General features: G+C 35.2%; 1 protein-coding gene across 1 annotated transcript in view; it reads right to left on the minus strand.

Annotated features, from left to right (window-relative positions):
* Window positions 1–20,411, minus strand: part of Usp37 (ubiquitin specific peptidase 37) — an 87,460-nt gene that overhangs the window by 55,645 nt on the left and 11,404 nt on the right. The window contains 6 exon segments of the mRNA XM_047543065.1: window positions 1,135–1,219; window positions 2,699–2,804; window positions 9,883–9,958; window positions 10,257–10,429; window positions 13,564–13,664; window positions 18,892–19,063. Coding sequence (XP_047399021.1) covers window positions 1,135–1,219; window positions 2,699–2,804; window positions 9,883–9,958; window positions 10,257–10,429; window positions 13,564–13,664; window positions 18,892–19,063 — 713 coding nt within the window.

The following is a 20,411-nucleotide window of genomic DNA, read 5'->3' on the forward strand; positions in this document are numbered from 1 at the left end:
ACAGCCACATTCTACATCCCTCTGCATCCTCTTTGTCCTCCATTAGAAACTGCAGACCTTATTGCAAATCTGTTTGTTTTATTGAAGATAATATTTTAACTCATTCTGTTTATTATGACAATTTTGTTATTGTCCTCATAGGGGCTATCTGGTTTAGCATTGCACAGTTTCTGAATTGGGCACTGCTAATATTGATCTCCCCTTAAAGAAAGGATTTTGGAAACCTATAGGGCCACTATAAGCCTATAGGGGGAAATCTGCAATACTCCAGATCTGCACTGCTAGAGGGGAAGATACATGAACAACATGAAAAAACAAGGGAAGAAAATGATCCAAACAAATCGAGATTCTATATTAATAGAATCCAATGACAGTATGTTAGAAGAAATGTCAGAAAAGGACTTCAGATTATACATGATTAAGATGATTCGTGAAGCAAAGGATGGGATAAGAGAACAAATGCAGGCAATAAATAATACCAATAAGCTGAAAGAGCACCTGCAGGAAGCAAAAGATCATTTCAACAAAGAAACAGAGATTCTCAAAAAAAAAAAACAAACAAACAGAAATCCTTGAAATGAAGAAAATATTGTGGTCTAGTATCTAATATCACCCATCACAACCTACAGCCTCAGAACAAGTTTTCCTACACCTCAGTTTATTCACTTATTGAAAAAATATTAAGAGATCAAATTAAAGCTGAGTACAGTGGCACATGCCTATAATCCCAGCAACTTGGGAAGCTGAGGCAGGATGATCACAAATTCAAGGACACTCAGGACAACTGATTTAGTAAGATCTTGTTTCAAAAGTAAAAGTAAAAGGGCCAGGGCTGGAGAGTAGCTCAGTGCTAGAGTGCCCCTGGGTTAAATCCCCAGTACCACCAAAAAAAAAAAAAAAAAAAAAAAAGAGAGAGAGAGAGAGCAAGAGACAGCGAGAGAAAGAATAAACTAAAAATTTCCTAAAGTAATTTCTAACTGAACTGTCATAATTCTATGATTCTCATTAATAATTTTTGATATTCTTAAATTAGGTTATTCACTTAGAAGAATAATGCACAGCCCATTCCATTATTCAATATTCTGAAAAAGAAAGCTCTTCAAATTTTCCACAAGGCACACAATCAATTCCTACCTGTCTACGTTCGTGGCACCAGAAGAGTAGTCCTTGGATCCAACTCTGCTACCATAAAATGATGAAGACTGCAAAGGCAAAAGCCCTATAAAACAAATGAACAAAGGAAAAATTGAACATTTAAATCAACCATTTAAGTTCATTTAATGATATAATTATATCCTGGGCTTATTTACATTTAATTGTTTTTTCCCTTTCTACTCATCAATTTAAAACACATGTACATTAAGAGATCAAGTATATGGAAAAGAATAGCAAAGTAATATTCCCTTGCCCAAAAGCTCTACAAAGTTTTGATTCTAGTTTCTAACCATTTTTTGAAATTTAGTTTTTCTGACTTTCTCAACAGGGTGCTAAAAGACTGCTTTCAGTGGAAATTTCAGTGGAATATATTTCTTTATATATTCATTTTAAACAATATTGGTCAACTCCTTATTATAGAAAATTAGAAGATTTTCATTCATATCACCCCAAACTGAGGTCCAGGAAGATGTGTACTGAGGCTACTTACTCTTGCTGTTGCCTCTCTCCAACCAATTATCAGTTGGGCTACTTCAGTTCTTTTACTGATTAACTCTGTGACTCTACTACACTTTCATATTTTGTTCCATGAATCTTCATATAACTTGACCACCCACTTCTTTCTCTCTGCCTCTCTTCCACATTCAACTTTTGTAGGATGTTCCTTAACTTCGATATTGCTAAAGCTTATTATTTATTTTTTCTGCTTTCTCACTATTGGCTGATTACAAAAGCTAAAAATCAACAAGTAGAGTTTACATCTTTTTAGTATTAATATTTCAGAGGTAAGACTTATATTAGATAATTCTTCCTGTAGGAGTCAGTATCATAATCCCAAACCACTAAAGGCGAACATTTTGAGACCTAATTAAGTAAATTTTTAATTATCAATTATCAAAACCACAACATATTTAGCTTGCTTCAATTTAAGGTGACATGATATTCCAATCACTACCAAATATCTGAGTCTCTAAGAATTTCATATAACCAGACACATAGGTCCATGTGGAAACATCTGACAAAAACTATAAATACCCTTAAATTTTTATAAAACAGTGTAGGCAATTTTAAACAACTGTTTTAGACAACACTTTCAAGCTCTTCTAAAAAAGATTTTCTTACAGGTAGCAACACTGAGAATTTTTATTTCAACTACTTTCACTTCTCTGATTCAATCTATGGTATTGTTACTGGGACGATGAAAAAGTTAATTTTAGACAGTCAAAAGGAGGAAGAAAGTAAAGCCTGGATTCTGTATAAACAGAATACAAATATCCTTATATTCTAACACCTATACAAATATATTAGTAGGCTGGGGATCTGGCTCTTGGTAGAGCCCCTGTTTAATATGTATGAGGGCCCTGGGTTCAATCTCCAGCACCACAAAAAAATAAATAAAATTTAAATATATATACTTTGGCCAAATACTGGGTATAAATTTAGTGCCTAATAACTATTAATGAATTGTGCATTATTCCTGAATAATGTAGAACATATGTTCAGTTCAGTATCAAATAAACAAATGAATATCTTATATAAAGACCCAAACTTACCTGATGTCGATTTTCCTTCTGTCTGTTTAAAGTCAGTTGCTTTTCTCTACTACTGATTAAATACTTTCTTGAGGGATCTGTCATAGCCTTGTTGTTTCCTACAGTTAATATTTTAAATAAATATATGAATAAAAGATATTAATAATTTACATAGCTGTCATTAAAAATTGACATTTCAAGTGCCAAATTCATTGATTTGCCTAAAAGTTAGGCAATGAGGTTGTTAAATCCTCAAGAGCTCAGTAAATTAGTTAAGAATTATGAAAATGAACCTTTATACCAAGAGCTAAGATTACTGCATGAACAGTTAAATGAAAATCAAAATGTTCTTAACATTGTATACAATCTGTGATACTATTTACTAAATGTCATATCAGTTCAATTCATAGTGATTTAAGTATTTTATTTTAATAAAGTTACAACTTCTCAAACAAATCCCATTTCCCCCTCCATTATTCCCAGATACCTGAACTCTTAAGTAGAGAGGTGTCCATTCAAAGGAAGTTCAAGCTTTGGACAAAAGTACTAATTTATAGAAATCATTAAGAAGTAAGCCAGTAGCTCTGCCTTAAGGATGGAAGGGCTCTACTCAAATCCCCTCTGATCCCATTTTTGTGATCTCTCTTCTATACCCTCACACCATCTTAGATTAATATTTCAGAGCCAGTACTTAGACACCTTCTTTACAGGCTTGCCCTCAAGATATGAGATACTTTCTCTAGGACCAGAATGAAGTTTAACCTCTGTGTGATTTTGGACCAAGATCACACCATGCGTCATTCCTGCCTTCATAATCTTGCTTTTTCTTGCTCCCTTCCTGTTCTCTCCTGAGTATTTCCTTAATAACTGACTGGTACACTAACCTCATTTCAGAGTCTAGTTTTGGGGAACCTGTTCTACAACAATTGGTACCAAAAGTGGGCCTAGAAAGCATACTCTAAGGATGGGCTCTGGATTTGGGTTACTTATTTGGCAATGGCAATAGAAATTCCACTGCTGATAGTAATACTTCTGTTACCTTATAGGGTTATTATGTCCTAAAAATTTCATTTGTGGTCAATTGGGATGGGATAAATAAAAGAGGACATGGCCAATGCAATCTCTATTACATTTTAAAATGTGGCAAAATGATTGTACAACATTGTATTAGGGTAATAGAAATGTTCTAAAACCAGATGATACAGTGATAATACAACTGAACAAATTATTAATAATCCATTGAATTATACATGTTAAAACAGTGGGAATTTTATGATGTGTAAACTGTATCTCAATAAAGTTGTTTTATTTCCCTCTCTGTATCCATGCCTCTCTCCAGAAGTACAGTCTAATTTTTTCATCCTTTAATGAGGATTGCTTTGATTTCCTTTCCACAAAGAATGTGATAGAAGTAAGTGTGTGAGTTCAGATCCTAAGCCTAAAGGTGTCTTGCAAATTTCTCCTCTCTTGGAACCCCATCACTGTTACATCAATAACTCCATGCCAGCTTGCTATATGGCAAAAGATACATGGCCCAATCCACCAAAACCATAGCCAGTCAATAACCAATCATATGGGGGTTGACTGAACCAGTCAAAACCTAACCAATGCATGGGAAAGTCAGAACAATCCAGGCACTAGAGTCAAGCTATGTCCCAGTAATAATAACTATTTTAAGCACTATAGTATGGCGTGGTTTATTAGATACTAGTAGAAAAACTGTTAGAAGTGATATGGAGTAAATAATAACCATAAAGACTATGGAAATTGGTTGGTTGTTGCTCGGAGTATTAATAGCTCAAGAGAGATGACAGGCTCACTTGAGTCAATTTACCACCTTCAGGACAAAGACATTGTGTAGTCACTTATCCACAGGCGAGTTGCAGCTTGGACCGTAAACATTCTAGAGCAAAACCATGTTGAATACAGCAGAAAGTTAACACATCATCTATAAAATATGACATAATATGTATGTGTGAGTGGGTGTGGTATAATGGGTATTGAAACCCAAGAACATTCTGCCACTGAGCTACATAGCTAGCCCTTTAAAAATTTAATTCTGAGACAGGGTATTGTTAAGGTACCCAGGCTGGTCTTGAATTTGTGATCCTCTTGCCTCAGCTGCCTGAATCACTGGGATTACAGGTTGCAACACTGTGCTCAGTGTGGCATACTACTCTTGGTATATTCTATGCCCTAGAAGAGTCTAGGCATCTGACTATTTGTCATCAAGGACTATGCATCCAGGAGTAACCATCATGATCTGGGAGGCTATCCTATCCATGAAATCATATGATCAGAGGGGCACAGGATCAATCCATCAAAAAATGACGCAGGTCTATTTGGATTAAGCCAAGTAATCAGAAGCAAATAACAAGAGGCCTATGCATTCCCAAGACCAGCTGAAAGAAAAGGAATACATATGGATGGGTCATCTCAGGACATTGTTCCAAAATGAAAATGCCCCATTAAATGACTGCTTTGAAAGACAATGGTGAGGGTTAATCCTTTACTGTGCCAGAGTTCTGAGAAATGCCATCTCTTTGTCCACTTTGTATGAGAGAAAAGTGAGTCATGGACTCTGAGTGGTGGCAGAGTTTAGATACATGGTCAGTCACGGAAGATCAAGAAACTATTTTTGGAAGTGTATGGATAGGTTTATGGAAATATGTACAAGGGTAAAGATCTGTTTCACTAGGGAACTCCACTGAAGAGACAATATCAATCTGTAGGATAACTTAAGTGAAGTCAGCTAATCTCTGACCTAAGTCCTTCCAATTTCCATAAGAGGCCATGAATAAAACAGCCATGGTGGTAGAGAGATAAAAAAAGCTATATAGAACAGGTTTCCCTTCACCACGGTTTAGCTACTGCTGCTCTATGTCTCAACTGGTAAATAGGAGAGGCTGAAGTTAAGTCCTTCTTCCAGTGCCATCCCTTCAGAAAACCTATAAGTCATTTAGTAGCAGATGGTTTTATCTGATTCCTTTCACTTTGGAAAAGACAGCAATTAATCCTGACTAGAAATGCATCTGCCTTTCCTGTCTACAGTGTTTTGACCAGCATTACTGAGGGCTCATAAGAATATCTCATTTTCTAACCTGAAAACTCACATATTACTATTTTGGAACAAGGAGTCTACTCTGCAGGAAAAAAGATAAACAGGGCAGATGACCACAGGATCCACTTGTCTTATCACATGTGATGTTATCCCAAAGCTGCTAGCCTCATAGGCACTGCAATAGTTTCTTTAAAAATGTCTATAAATATTCATATATATCTATATGTGTATATGCATAAATGTTTATGCACTATGTAATTGAAATCTATATCAAATTTGAGCTAATTTTAGGTAGCACACTGTAACAGCTTTTAAAAGTGCACTTAGAGATGATCTTATTAGGAATGTAATGCCCTTTGAGAGAGATAAGATTGAGTTGAGTATCCTCATCAAAATGCTTGGGACAGAATGTGTTTTAGATTTTGGAATATTGGCATACATAGAATATATTGGGGATAGGACCCAAATTTAAACACAAAATTTTTTATGTTTCATATATAACTCATACACATTAGCTAAAGGTGACTTTATAAATTATTTTTAGTGCAACCTGTGTTTCAACTACAACCTGTGAGGAGGTCAGGTGTGGATTCTCCCCCGGTAAATTGAGAAGTATCAATGTGAAAACTCTATGACAAGAGGGAATGAACTTAAGACATAAATGGAAATAAATGGTATAAGAAGGGAGAAAGGGAATTGCATTACCCGCCTCCTTTTTTTTGGGGGGGGGGGGGAAGATCGATACAGGATATCAAACCCAGGGCTCATGAAAGCTAAGTACATGTTATACCACTGCGTCCATCCTCAGCTCAAAAGGGTTTGGAGGTGGGTAGCTGAACCCAGGACCTTGTGTTTGTTAAGCATGTCCTCTACCAGAGCTACATTCCCTGTAGTACCATATAATATAGAGGACAATGGTAACACTCCATCACAGCCTCTCAGATCCTTATTTCATACACTCACACTGCCCTGACCATTTGTTTTCAGTGCTTCGAGAGTCTACACCTATAGCCCTCCAGAAGCTGCATGTTAACTACTTCAAACATTCTGCTGATTTGGAGAGATCCCAAACCCCAAGACAGTTGATAAACAAACACTGTCCACTCTAGGAATATGAAGCTTCAAGTCGAAGATTCTAGAGGTGCTGTTGGATCAAGAGAAAGCCTATTTCTATAGGATTTTTACTTAAGATGATCACATCCTTGCTTGGCAGTGGGCAACATGATTCTAAAGATGATAGCTTTCATGAAAGAACAGGAAAAACATCTTGGTGGTCTGACCTAGGGGCATGAATCTCAAATCATTTCTGAAACTTAACTTATAGCCTCTACTTTTAGCTTTCCTATTGATTCTATAACCATTTAACACTGTACACAAATACCTTTGTGTTTTAAACTAACTAAATGAATTTTGTTCCTCAAACTAGACTTTGACTATACAAATTGTTTCTAAAAGTGGGGTGCTATCCTAACCAAAATATGTGGGCATTAGCTTGGGGCAGGAGGTAGAAAAAGACAATTACAAATTGGAAAGCTGATAACCATTGCTATGCCTCAGCAAAATATCTGATAAAAACTGTTACATGTAATGTCTTGGGAAGGAAGATCTCATAATCACTGAATTTACAGCACTAAAAGGTAAGACAATTAAGAACATTTGCCTGTGCCAGTGCTTCTTATTGCTTTCAACAACGTCCTATTTGAGACAGATAAATTCAGGCTAGAACCAACTAGCTTGCAAAACGGGATGAAAAGGAATAAAGTCTCTGTGACAGCTGATTAGAATCAAAATTGATAATCTGAGAACTGACAGGATCAAAAATTCCAATTCCTTCTGATTCTCAAACTGAGATTATGATAAGAGATAACTAGAAAGATAAGTTTTGTCAAAAAAAGTTAATATTAAGGGAAAGTGGATAAGAGACATACAGAAAACATTCTAAATTGTCTTTACAACTTTTCTGTAAAATAAACATGTTTGTTAAACCATGGTGGGCGGGAGCAGAGATCCATAAAAATATTAGCCTCAATTCTTTCTCAGGTCCAAAACAGCCTGTTTGTTTTACCTTTAAAGAAATCTCTAGACTTTTAAACTTCTAGACTCTTCTAAACTTCCAGATTTATTCCAGAACAAAGCAGGCTACAAAAGTTATGTGGCTCTGAGAAAGAACAGTGTACAAAACCTATTTGCAGTGATGACCTTCAAAGAATAGAAATAAGCAGCAAGACGCACTGGCGCACACCTGTAATTCCAGTGACTCAGCAGGCCAAGACAAGAGAACTACAATTTCTAGGAAATTTTAGAAACTTAGTGAGAACCTGTCTCCCTAGGAAAAAAAAAAAGACTGGGGATGTAGAACAGACAAAGCCTACTAGAAGGCAAAACAAGGGGTCCTATGAAGGACAATCAGCAAGCAGGTTTAGAACCTGCTAGGTGGGCTAACTAGGAATTATTCCACTGTCTCCATGGTCTTCACAATTTTGCCTAGTAAAATTTTACCACTGCTATATACAGAGACTCCTCCAGTTTCCTATTCTTGTCTTTTCTAAACATAATTTTTTTCTTTTGTGGTTACTCTGTTCCTACTCCAGCAACATATAATGATATGTACATGAGGATGGGCATAGGGAGTACAGATCGCCTTTTAGCTTTTAGGTACCAGACTGAAAGGAACACAGGTGGACATTATAGAGAGGACTGCACATCACCCAGAGATTCTAGTCTCTGAGCTGGATACAAGGTCTACATGAGAGTTGGAGTCTGTCTCCATTATGATGAGGTAAGGGTATTCGAGGTGTGGGGAGAACGATAAATGGGGATATTTGGGTTACCAGAGGGGCAAACTATGGTCAACTATGTGAGTTGTTCTCAATTTAACTACTGTACCCTGTATAAAGATCGATTTGTGAGGCATATTTCCCAGACTTTCTCATAACTTAAAATAACCATGTGACTATGTTCTAGCCAATGTGATATGCACAAAATGGTGAGTTATGCCTTCCAGCCTTAGGAAAGCAGTCTGCCCTTCCTTTGCTCCTTTCCTCCTTTTTTTACTAACAGAAGTGGAGACATGAGAGTAGAGACTGAAGTAGCTAGCTAGGTCAAAAAACTGGAAGCTATTTATTAAGGATGGTACTTCAAGAAGATACAAATAATCTGAGTCTATGGTGACTGTAGTTTCAGGTACCAGTTCTATCACCAATCCAGACTTTCACATCTATTACAGCAGCAGAACCAATTAATATACAAAGTTTCTATGACTTTTTTTCAGCTCCTTTCTTATGACTCCTTGTTCTCAAATACAGTTAACTAGTAACTGATTTCTATTAAGAAATTAATTGAGATATTAAGTTATAAATATGTACTAAGTTTTCTCCCCTGAAGGAAAAAAAAAAATCCTCATATGGTAAGAAAGTGGACTATGAGATGGTAACATCCCAGATGCAGATCTATTCCCTTTTGTTCAATTCAGAAAACACTCCTGAAAGATGAATATTCCTTGCTTACCTATGTAAGGGGTCTTTTAACCCCAGGCAGACTTTTTACATAAGTAAGATAAATAATTATAATAATAATAGAAGGAAGGAAGAATGGGTTCACACTCAAATAGCAGCCCAGCAAGAAACATTTGTTTGGAGTTCTTTGGCTCTAGTCTTTCTGGGAGTATTCCAGATTTTAGGCAGGAAAGAACAAGTGGAATGAAACAAAGGCAAGAGGAATGGAATGAATTCCCTCTCTATTGAACCTACAATCTACTGTTACCAAAACACTTTAAATTCTGCTCCTCAATCTTTGAAATTCCCACAAATTGAACATTCCTCTAATCTTCCCAGTGGTTTTAAGAAACACTCATCAGAGCAGGGCACGGTGGTACACACCTGTAATGCCAGCAGCTCGGGAGGCTGAAGCAGGAGGATCATGAATTCAAAGCCAACACCAGACTCAGCAACTGGGCAAGTCCCTAAGCAACTCAGTGAGACCCTGTCTCTAAATAAAATACAAAAAGGGCTAGGGATGTGGTTCAGTGGTTAAGTGCCCTGAGTTCACTCCCTGATACCAAAAAAAAAAAAAAAAAAAAAAAAAAAAAGAAAAAAAGACACTCATCTAGTACTAAAATGATTCTTAAGCAACTTACGATGATGAATCATTTTCCTTAGGGTAATCTTCATTCAGCTCTGATCCAGATAACATTCTTTTCCTCTTTTCAGTGCTACAGAGAACAAAGAAAAAACATTTTTTAAAAGGTACTATTTCATACCATTAAAAATTATAAAACTAATATTCAAGGACAGGAAATGTGACCATATTTAAATGAATATACTGTATATCTGCATGCTAAATATATTTCACTGACATAAACTACATAAGACAAATACTTGTAATTATCCACAAAAAATGTAGATCACATTTTCTTTTTCTTTTTTTTTTTTTTTCTCAAATTTCTAAAAGGCCTAAAAGATATTTATAAAGAGGTAATCAAGTGACTAAGTTAGGAAAATCTTTCCTACCGATTTTCTAATAATCCTGATCTAAGAGGTGTTGATGTTGACGTTAAAGAAGGAATTGCCCGAGTTATTCCATTTCCTGCTACCGTCTTAATCGATCCTCTACCAGGATTACCAAGAACTTTCCGAAATGGAACATCATCTTTAGCTTCCAAACTTCCTCTTTTTGAAGAAGCCTGTATGAACAAAGTTTGAGCTAGTTAAATTTTTAAATTAATTGCAATACTTTTAAGACCTATGATTCTCAATGGGAGCTTTAAAAAAATACAACTGCAGACTCATCTCTACAGAGTCTAGTCTAATTGGTCTGGGGTGAAATTCATTCATCAGTATATAAATACACACACACATACTTTGCTGCTGGGGATCAAACCCAGGCCCTTGCATATGCTAGAAAAGTGCTCTACCATTCAGCTACACCTCCAGCCCCTAAAAATAAATACTTTTAAAAGCATTCCAGGTGATTCTAATGCATAGTCAAGTGTGAGAAGCTGAGCTTGATACTTGTTTTCCTATAATATTCTTGTGAACTTAAAAATTCCACAGCACACCTGAAGAAGGCAAGAACCCTACTCTGAAGTATTAATTTATTTTTGTTTCTTTGTTTTGTGGTGCTGGGGATGGAACCCAGCCAGGGTCTTGTGCACATGAGGAAAGCACTCTACCAACTAAGCTATATCCCCAGCCCTGAAGTATTTAAAAAAAAAAAAAAATACAAAGACATAGTTCTAGTGATCAACATGAATACTGATCTTTTCTATTTTATGAATATTGATCTTTGGAGAAAAATATAAAATCATGATAATGATAAGTAAAGATGGAGTGACAAAGCTAGGACTGTAGTTCAGTGGGAGAGCACAAGTTTAACATGCATGAGGCCTTGGGTTTGATCCCTAGCACCACTTAAAAAAAAAAGAAAAAGCAACAGTGACATTTGGTTGACACAACTTAAACACCAAATCATGTGCACTTAACATACTTCCATGTGCTTTTGAGAGGGTTTGAGTTTGGAGGAATAAAATGAATATATATATAATGATGCGAAGAAAGATGAGAAGGAGTCCACTGACAGAGATGAATCAAAGAATCTACCCTCTAGACAAATCAAGGACATTCAGAGAGAATACAGCAATGTGAACACATTAGCTGGGAAACAGTGCTTTAGGTGAACCTTCTGCCACTTAAATTTTATGCCTCTATATTAATAGTTATGCATTTCTCTATGGAAGACATGTTCAATTGTGTTCTTCTTATAGAATTACAATCTTAGGATAGGAACTAAACTTCTTGAAAAATTAACAAGTTAATTTTCAAACGGGTGGGTGATAAATTTTCAAAATTCAGGGCTGGGAGTATAGCTCAGTGATAAAGCATTTGCCTAGCATGCACTAGGTCCTGGGTTTGATCCCCAGCATGGCAGGAAAAAAAGAAAAATCCTAACTCAAAGTAATACTAAAAAAGCACAGACTGAGAAGCCTCACTATCACCTCATCCCCACATAACTAGTTCTTCCACTTGCTATTCTCACACCCTATTTCTTCCCTAGATTCTCCAGGCAAATAGAATCAATACTTCATTTTTTTCTCACACATATGGTAGCATAACTCTTGTTTACCCTTGCATCTTTTTCAAAATTTCATCATGACCTCAAAGAAATATTTTACATCAAATTCTTTTATACATACATAAAAATACAACCAAAATATTTGTATCTGCTATGTACATTAACACACACATTTAAACAATATTAAAAATTTATGAATCGCAAAATAATTATGCTCAGTGAAAGAAACCAGATTCTCCCTCAAAAGTCCTCCCAAAATACAAACTGATTACACCTACATAAAATTATAGAAAATACAACCTTAGCTATAGTAACAGAATCAGTGGTTGTTTCCACACAGGGACCAGAGAGAGGGGGAGGAGTGAGGATTACAAAGGGGGATGAGGAAAACTTATTGGGATTATAGTTAGGTTCACTGTGTGACAATGATTTTAAGGTTTAATACCTAAGTCTAATTTGATTTTTAAAAAAATCAAATTATACTTTATGTACAATTTACTGCATGACAAATTATACCTCAATAAAAATGTCCCCCTTCAGGGTTAGGGAAGAATAGAGTTACTTTAGATTAGGTAGAGGGAACTGAAGGGAGGGGAGAGTATGGGGCTAGGCAGAATAGTAGAATGAATCAGACATTATTACCCTGTGTACATATGTAACTATACAACCAGTGGGATTCTACACCATGTATAACCAGAATGAGAAATTGCACACCACTACATATGATGTATCAAAGTCCATTCTACTGTCTGTATAACTACTTAAAACAAATTTAAAAATTTTTTTTTAAATGTCCCCCCAGAAGCTCACCTATGATGATCATAACAAAAGATAAATCTTATTTATTGCTTAGTCCAGAAAATGGACTAAGTAATCACATTTCTGCCAAGCCAACAAACTCATAAATTAACTTATAAAAGAGATTTAAAAGTTTTTCTGACTTTATGCCTGGCTTACCTTTGCAAAACAAATTAAAAGAGACATAAGGACTGCTAAGTTGCATTAAGATGATTAATTGGCACGTCTCACAGCTGGCAGAATAATATGTATGAAAGAAAAACTATTAAAAAAGCAAACGGAAGATCTCAACGAAATAAAATGATTTCATATACTATAAAAGCAAAGTCCATAATATAGAACATACCCAAAGTGCATCATTAAAATAGTAGCAAACATTTCTAAGGCCATCAGTAATGTGGTACAGTATAAAATGAATTGAAGAATTTTACATACATTACCTCACATCAATCCTTGAAATATTACTGTTGTTTCAACTTTACAGATAGGTGCTGAAGTTCAGGATACCTAAGAAACTTCCCAATGACCCCTAACTAACAACTGGCACATCAAGTCTTGATCCCATACCTAATTCCAAAGTCATGCTGTGTTTTTATTTTTTTAGTTGCAGATGAACACAATACCATGGTTTTACTTATGTATTTTTATGTGGTGCTGAGGACTGAACCCCATGCCTCACAAATGCTAAGTGAGCACTCTATCACTGAGCTACAAACATAACCCCCAAAAGTCATGTTTTTAAAAACTATACTTAAACCTTAGATTTTTCACAAAAATAGAAGAAATCAAGACGTCCAAAATGATGAATTTAGCTCTGTGGAAAATATCCTGTGACAATGCCAGAAATACTAGACATTACAGTCTAAATCCCACTTCCTCCAACCTCCTAGTATGTCTGTCTTCAACCATCGTTTTTTTAAAAAGTGAGAAAGATTCAAATGAACATACCTGATTATCTGAATAAGAAAGCTGCCTGTTGGTTTCCTTCTGTGAGGTCCTGCTTCCCAGAATGGCTCCAAAACTACCAGAGCCCTGAGAAGGTTTCATGGCTGGTGAACAAAAACCAAAACAGTTAATAAAAAAAAATTTATCATTATTATTATTACATAATATTGAATAAAAGGAAGAAACAATGAAAAAGTAAAACCAATTCTTTCTGATAAAAGATACATCTGAGATATAAAGTAATTAAAATTGTGAGCTAAACCAGGCACAGTGGCACACACCTATAATCCCAGTTACTTGGGAAGCTCGGGCAGAAGGACCGTAGACTGAGGAACTTAGTAAGACTCTATTTCAAACTGAAAAAAAAAAACAATTTTTTTTAAAGGGCTGGGCTGGGAATGTAGCTCTGTGGTAGAGCATCCCTGGACATCTGGGTTTAATCTCCAGTTACGTTAAATTAAAAAAAAAGAAAAGAAAAAGAAAAAGAAAAACAAAATGTAACACAAAAATGTAAGAACATGTAGTAGAATAAATTTACAAACCAAAAATAAAATGCTAGCTATATGCAGTGGCACATGCCTATGATCCCAGGTACTCAAGAGGCTAAGAGAAACAAGGATCTCATTTTTTTTTTTTTTTGGTACCAGGAAATGAACCCAAGGAAGCTTAACAACTGAGCCACATCCCCTGCCCTTCTTATATTTATTTAAAGACAAGGTCTTGCTGAGTTGCTTAGGGCCTTGCTAAATTGCTGAGGCTTGCTTTGAACTCTCAATCCTCCTGCCTCAGCCTCTCAAGTTGCTGAGATTACAGGTGTGCACCACTACACCTGGTGAGACTCCATCTTAAAAATAAAAAGAGGCTGGGGATATAACTTAGTGGTAAAGTGCCTGTCTAGAACGCATGAGGCCTTGGGTTCAATCCCCAGTACCTCAAAGAAAAAAAAAAAAAGAAAAAGAAAATGCTACATATTTTCCTACATGATATTTGGTAATTAACAGCTGAAAGTTAGTCACTGTTCATCTAGAGCACGAACATTGACTCCAGATGCCAAGGAAACATGTCAGAAATAATAACACATACACCTCCAATAACATACACTCTAAAGCATTTTCTACAAGTTTATCAGTTATAAAATATACATTAATTGAAACATCACATGGAATTCCACAAATGTGTACAATTTTAATGTATTTATCAATTAAAAATAAATTCAATTAAAATTTTAAAAAAGTGTATCAAACAGAATAAATGTTTCTATTCCAAATAAATTTATGCTAGTTTAAAGAACATTCAAGGTTCTAGATAAATATGAATTTGTATGCATTTCAAAAATAATTTTATATTTTTAGTTTGTGAATCTCCCATTGATGATCATTTTGAAATGCTTTTTCAAAACTGCAAACAATACTTAACATCCTTCCACATTACTTCTACTAATAGAATAATTTTTTTTTTTTTTTTTTTTTTTGGGTGCTGGGGATCGAACCCAGGGCCTTGTGCTTACAAGGCAAGCACTCTACCGACTGAGCTATCTCCCCAGCCCTAGAATAATTTTTGTAGAACAAACTCCTTAGAGTAAGATTTGCTGGGTTACTGGACAATTTAAAACCAAACTGATATTACCACATAGTCTTCAAAAAACATACCTAAACGCCTATCAAATACATGAACATCATCTTGCTTTCTCCCTCACACTGATGCCATTGTGACAGTAAAAATTTGATTCAATACTGAAGCTGAGAATTATTTCATGTTTAAGGGTCATCTATTTTTCTTCCTGAATACTTTTGTAGTTTTTTCCCATTTCTCTACTGGTTGTCTTTTTCTTACTAATTTGAAAAATAGGTCTTTGTATATTAATGGTATTAATATCTCACTCTGGAAATATTTTCTTTTGTCTTTTTTTTTTTTTCCTCTTGACCCAGACATTGTCTAATTGTGTATACAGTCCAGGGTTTTCTGTTTTTGTGTGTGTACATGTGTGATGCTGGGGATCCAACCCAGGGCCTCATGCATACTAGGCAAGCATTCTACTACTGAGCTACATCCCCAGATCCCATTTGTTTTTATGTAGTACTCAGGAACATCTTTTCCATCCATAGATTATATTGGAATTCAGTTCCCCCTCACCTTTTTCACTGCAGTATAGGGTCTTCTTAAATTGCTGGGGCTAGCCTTGGATTGTGTGTGTCTGTTGAGGGGCAGTCCTAGGGATTGAACCTGGGGTACTCTACCACTAAGTTACATCTCCAGACTTTTTTGAGTCAGGGTCTTGGTAAGTTGCCAAGGCTAATTTTGAACCTGAGTTCCTCCTGTCTCAAGACTACTGGGATTATAGGCATGTACCATCATGTCTGGTTAACTCCACTTTTTTTTTTTTTGAATTGTAGATGGACATAATACCTTTATTTTTATTTATTTATTTTTATGTGGTGCTGAGGATCAATCCAGTGCCTCACACATGCTAGGTGAGCACTCTACTACTGAGTCACAATCCCAGCCCTAACTCCACCTTTTAATAATACTTTCATCATTTTAGTTTTTTGCATTCAAATTTTCAATCAATCAATCTATTTAGATGAAAGGAGTGAGAAAAAGATTTAGTTTTAGCATCTTCTTAAATGATTAGCTACTTGCTTTGTTTATAGACAACACAGTTAATGGAATGTTAGTATTTTTTCCCAATGATCTGAATGCTACACTTATATATTAAATGCTTTATATTTTTTAAAGTATTTTTATAGCCAGGCACGGTGGCATATTCCTGTAATCCCAGTGACTCAGAAGGCTGAGGCAGGAGGATCACAAGTTCAAAGCCAACCTCAGCAACTTAGCAAGGCATTTAGCAATTCAGGGAGACCCTGACTCTAAATAAAATACAAAAAAGGGCTGGGGATGTTGCTCAGTGGTTAAGCACCCCTGGGTTCAATCCCAGTACCAGAAAAAAAAAAAAAAAAAAAAAAGTACTTTTATGTTCATTATCTTACTCTAGTTCCTACAAAGTACATAATATACCCTTTGGGCAGCTAAGGCAACTAAACCTAAAAGATTAAAATGACTTGCACAAGATCAAAGAATGAGTATCAAGCCTACAGCCAGTTCTTCTAATAACAGTTATGACTTGCTTTACAGAGTCATGCTTTACATTAATGAGCACTCATTCTTTAAAATGCCCTCAAACTAAGATAATATAACTTTCATTTTAGAGATGAGGAAACTGAAACTAAGTTAAGTGACTTGCCTAAAACCACAAAGGAAATAATAAGAGATAGGACTGAACCCAAATCTGTTTAGGTCCAAAGCACAGTCTTCTATCATACCATGCTACTTAAGCTTAGGCACCTAGTCTACTGTGTTTTCCACTACAATGCATTTAAAGACATGCTTTTCTTACATCAATTCTTATGACAACAATTTAGTCAATATCATGGAAAAACAAAAATGTAGACATAGTTCCTAATATATTTGAAGAATTTTACTGTTTATTTATTTGGGTACCAGGGATTAAACCCAGGGATACCTTATTTTTTATTTCAAGACAGGATCTCACCAAGTTGATTAGTGCCTTTCCAAGCTGCTGAGGCTGGCTTTGAACTTGAGACCCTATGCCTTAGCCTCCTGAGATGCTGCGATTATAGGCCTACACCATTGCACCCAGTCCAAGAATTTTAAATAGTACTGTACTCAATTTCTTGATTCTACATTCAACTGTTTAGGGCTGGGGGATACACAGAGCACTTGCTTAGCTTATGTGAGGCCCTGGGTTTGATCCCCAGTACCAAAAATAAATAAAATCCACCTGTTTAGTATATTAACTTGGCTCAGATTTGGTGGCATGAATAAGTACTAAATGGCGAACAATCATAAATGTTTTTATTTTATAAAAATGGTGTGCCAGGGCTGGTTCTGCAGCTCAGCAGTAGAGGGCTTGCCTAGTATGTGTGAGGCACTGGGTCGATTCTCAGCACCTCATATAAACAATAAATAAAATAAAATAAAGGTCCACTGACAAGAACGAAAAAAAAAAAAAAAAAAAAAAGAATGGTGTGCCAAATGACATTATCAACTAAATATAAAAAGTAATACCACTACATTTTAATTTTCTAATGCTTATGAGTTTTGCTGGGATTTTTTCTAGTGGCAGAAATTCAATCTAGTGTACATGCTAAACATGTTCTCTACTGAGCTACACCCAAATCCTTCTAATGTTTTTAATGTTACATTTAAATTGAAAAAACTAGCAAAAGTTTGTCAACTATAAAATATTAGAAAAGTATTCATGATGGAGCCCAAGAATAACATTAATAGTGGAAAATTCATTTTAAGCAAAAAATCATTCCTAAAAAGATACCTGTAAATACATCAGAACCTGAGAACATTATGTGATTTTTCTATAGAACTCAGTTTTCGTAGGAAGAATAAAACCTAGGAATAAGATTCATATAGAAAAAAAAAAGATTCATACAGATAGGCAAGTCTATAAGATTTATGCAACAAGGTAACTTTTCCCAATTATAATTTAAATCCTCCTCCTTTCCTAGTTACATACTTTCATAGAATCTATAGGTTTTCTACATATAAGATGGAGTCATCTGCAAACAGAGATAAATTTATTTTCTCCTTTCCAATTTGGATTCTTTTTATTAAGTAATTGCTCTAAGACTTCCAATGCTATACTGAATGGAATTGACAAGAGCAGGCATCCTTGCCTTGTTTTTCTTTTTTGAAGTACTGGGATTAAATTCAGGGGTGCTCTACCACCAGGCTATATCTCCAACCCTTTTTACTTCTTTCATTTTGAGACAGGGTCTTGATAAAGTAGTTGCCCACATTGGTCTCAAACTTGCAATCCTCCTGCCTCAGACTCCTTAGTAGCTAGGATTATAGGTAAGCAACACCACACTAAGGCTTTGCCTTGTTATTGATCTTAGGGGAAAAGTTTCCGGTTTTTCACTGTTGAGTCTGATAGCTATGGGATTTTGACAAATGGCCTTTATCATTGAAGTTGTTTCCTTCTACTCCTAGTCTGTTGAGTGTTTTTATCATGAACGGATGTTAAGTTTTGTCAAACGCTTTTTGTGTACTAATTGAGATGATCTAACAGTTTTGGTCCTTTGTTCTGTTAATGTGACATACAGAATGACTTTCATATTTGAACTAACCTTGCATTCTAGGAAAAAAATCCTTCTTGGTTATGGTGTACAATTAATTCCTTTAATGTGCTACTAAATTCAGTTTTCCAATATTTTGTTGAGTATTTCTGTACCCAGTATTCATCATATTCTTTTAAAACTGCTTATGTCAGACCCTGGGATGATTAGTGCTTACCTGCATGAAGTCTGTTTTGATGAACTGCATCTAGAAACAACCTCATTTCCTCTGCATCCTTACTTGGTACTTTGTCAATAGATAAGAAGCTATTATCTTGTAGAGTTAACATTAGGCGGCTTTGTTTTGCTCCACTGGGTCGAAGCACCACATTTTTAATGTTATGACTTAGCTGATAAAAACAAAGGAAATATTATCTTAATCATCAAAAATGTAAATTAAGTGCAATAAGTTATGTAATGGATACTAAACTTTATACTTTCCAAGGTATATTTCTCACTCTTCTCCATACTGATTCAATTTGTTTTTAACCAAAGAGTTCCCATTTCTTGATACATTTAAATCAAAAATTAAACTTTAAGAAGATACAAACATATACTTCTAAACTTCATTTTAGAAAGCAATCCTAGGGGTTGGGGATATAATTCAGTTGGTAGACTTCTTACTTTGCATACACAAGGCCCCAGGTTCAATTCCCAGCGCCACCAAAAAAAACAAAAAAAAGAAAAAGAAAAAAGAAAGCAATCCTAGCTCTCTTGCTCTTATGGCAGGAAATTCCATATTTTAAGATACAGTTCTAAAGTTATATGAGCTAACTAGTGAGTTAACAGTTTTTGAAGCATTTACAGTTTATAATATCACCAGTATAGAAAACCAAATTGGATTAGTTTTTTTCTTAAAACAAACAGCTGGTAAGATTATTTGGTAAATCATTTAGGTAGTTGCAATATAAAAGAATGTATTAATCCAGGCTACAATCCTCACACTCTCAAAAACACATCAGAAATAAACGTTCACCAATATTAATATTTTTTAACCCTCTAAGCAGATTCTCTTGACTTTCATTTTAACCAAAGATCATGAGGCACCCTAGAACTTTCTTAGCTTACAGTTATCACTTCCCAGAACTAGTTTAATAATTCATCTTGGATTCTTTTAGCCTTTGGAAGTGTATAGTAAAACAACACTTTTCATTTTGTCTTGAATGAAACTTTTACAAGACTAAATTAATAAATCTTAAGTGTCTTTATTATCTAAATAATCCCTGCCAGCCTTATCCTCTTAATATTCTCCCTTAGCAGAATATACAAAGGCTTCTAAAGCTGCCTTTTGCTTAAGACATTTCCTTTAAACAGCATAAAGAAAAAATAACATATTTCATTAATTTTAATTAGGGAGGAATATTCTTTGTCAATTTTTAGATTAAAATGAAAAACTATTTTATCAATTTTCTCTAGTAAAACATAAAAATAGGTAACATAAAGACATTATGTCAGTCCATTTACCATTATTTTAAAAATTAAATTAAGTAGGCAAGTCTACTCAATAACAAGAGACTAATTCTGCAATTGGTCACTTCAACAACTGAAAATCCCATGTAACCCCACAATTTCAGTAACTTCCAATATGGTAAGAGCAACCCAACTCTTTATCCTAAGTCCAGACCTCTCTGTTAGAACTCCAGCTTGTTTACCTTCTGAATGTCTGAAATCTCAAACAATTCATCTCTCTCAATCCTC

The sequence above is a fragment of the Sciurus carolinensis genome, chromosome 3 (assembly GCF_902686445.1).
Source record: "Sciurus carolinensis chromosome 3, mSciCar1.2, whole genome shotgun sequence".
Lineage (NCBI taxonomy): Eukaryota > Metazoa > Chordata > Mammalia > Rodentia > Sciuridae > Sciurus > Sciurus carolinensis.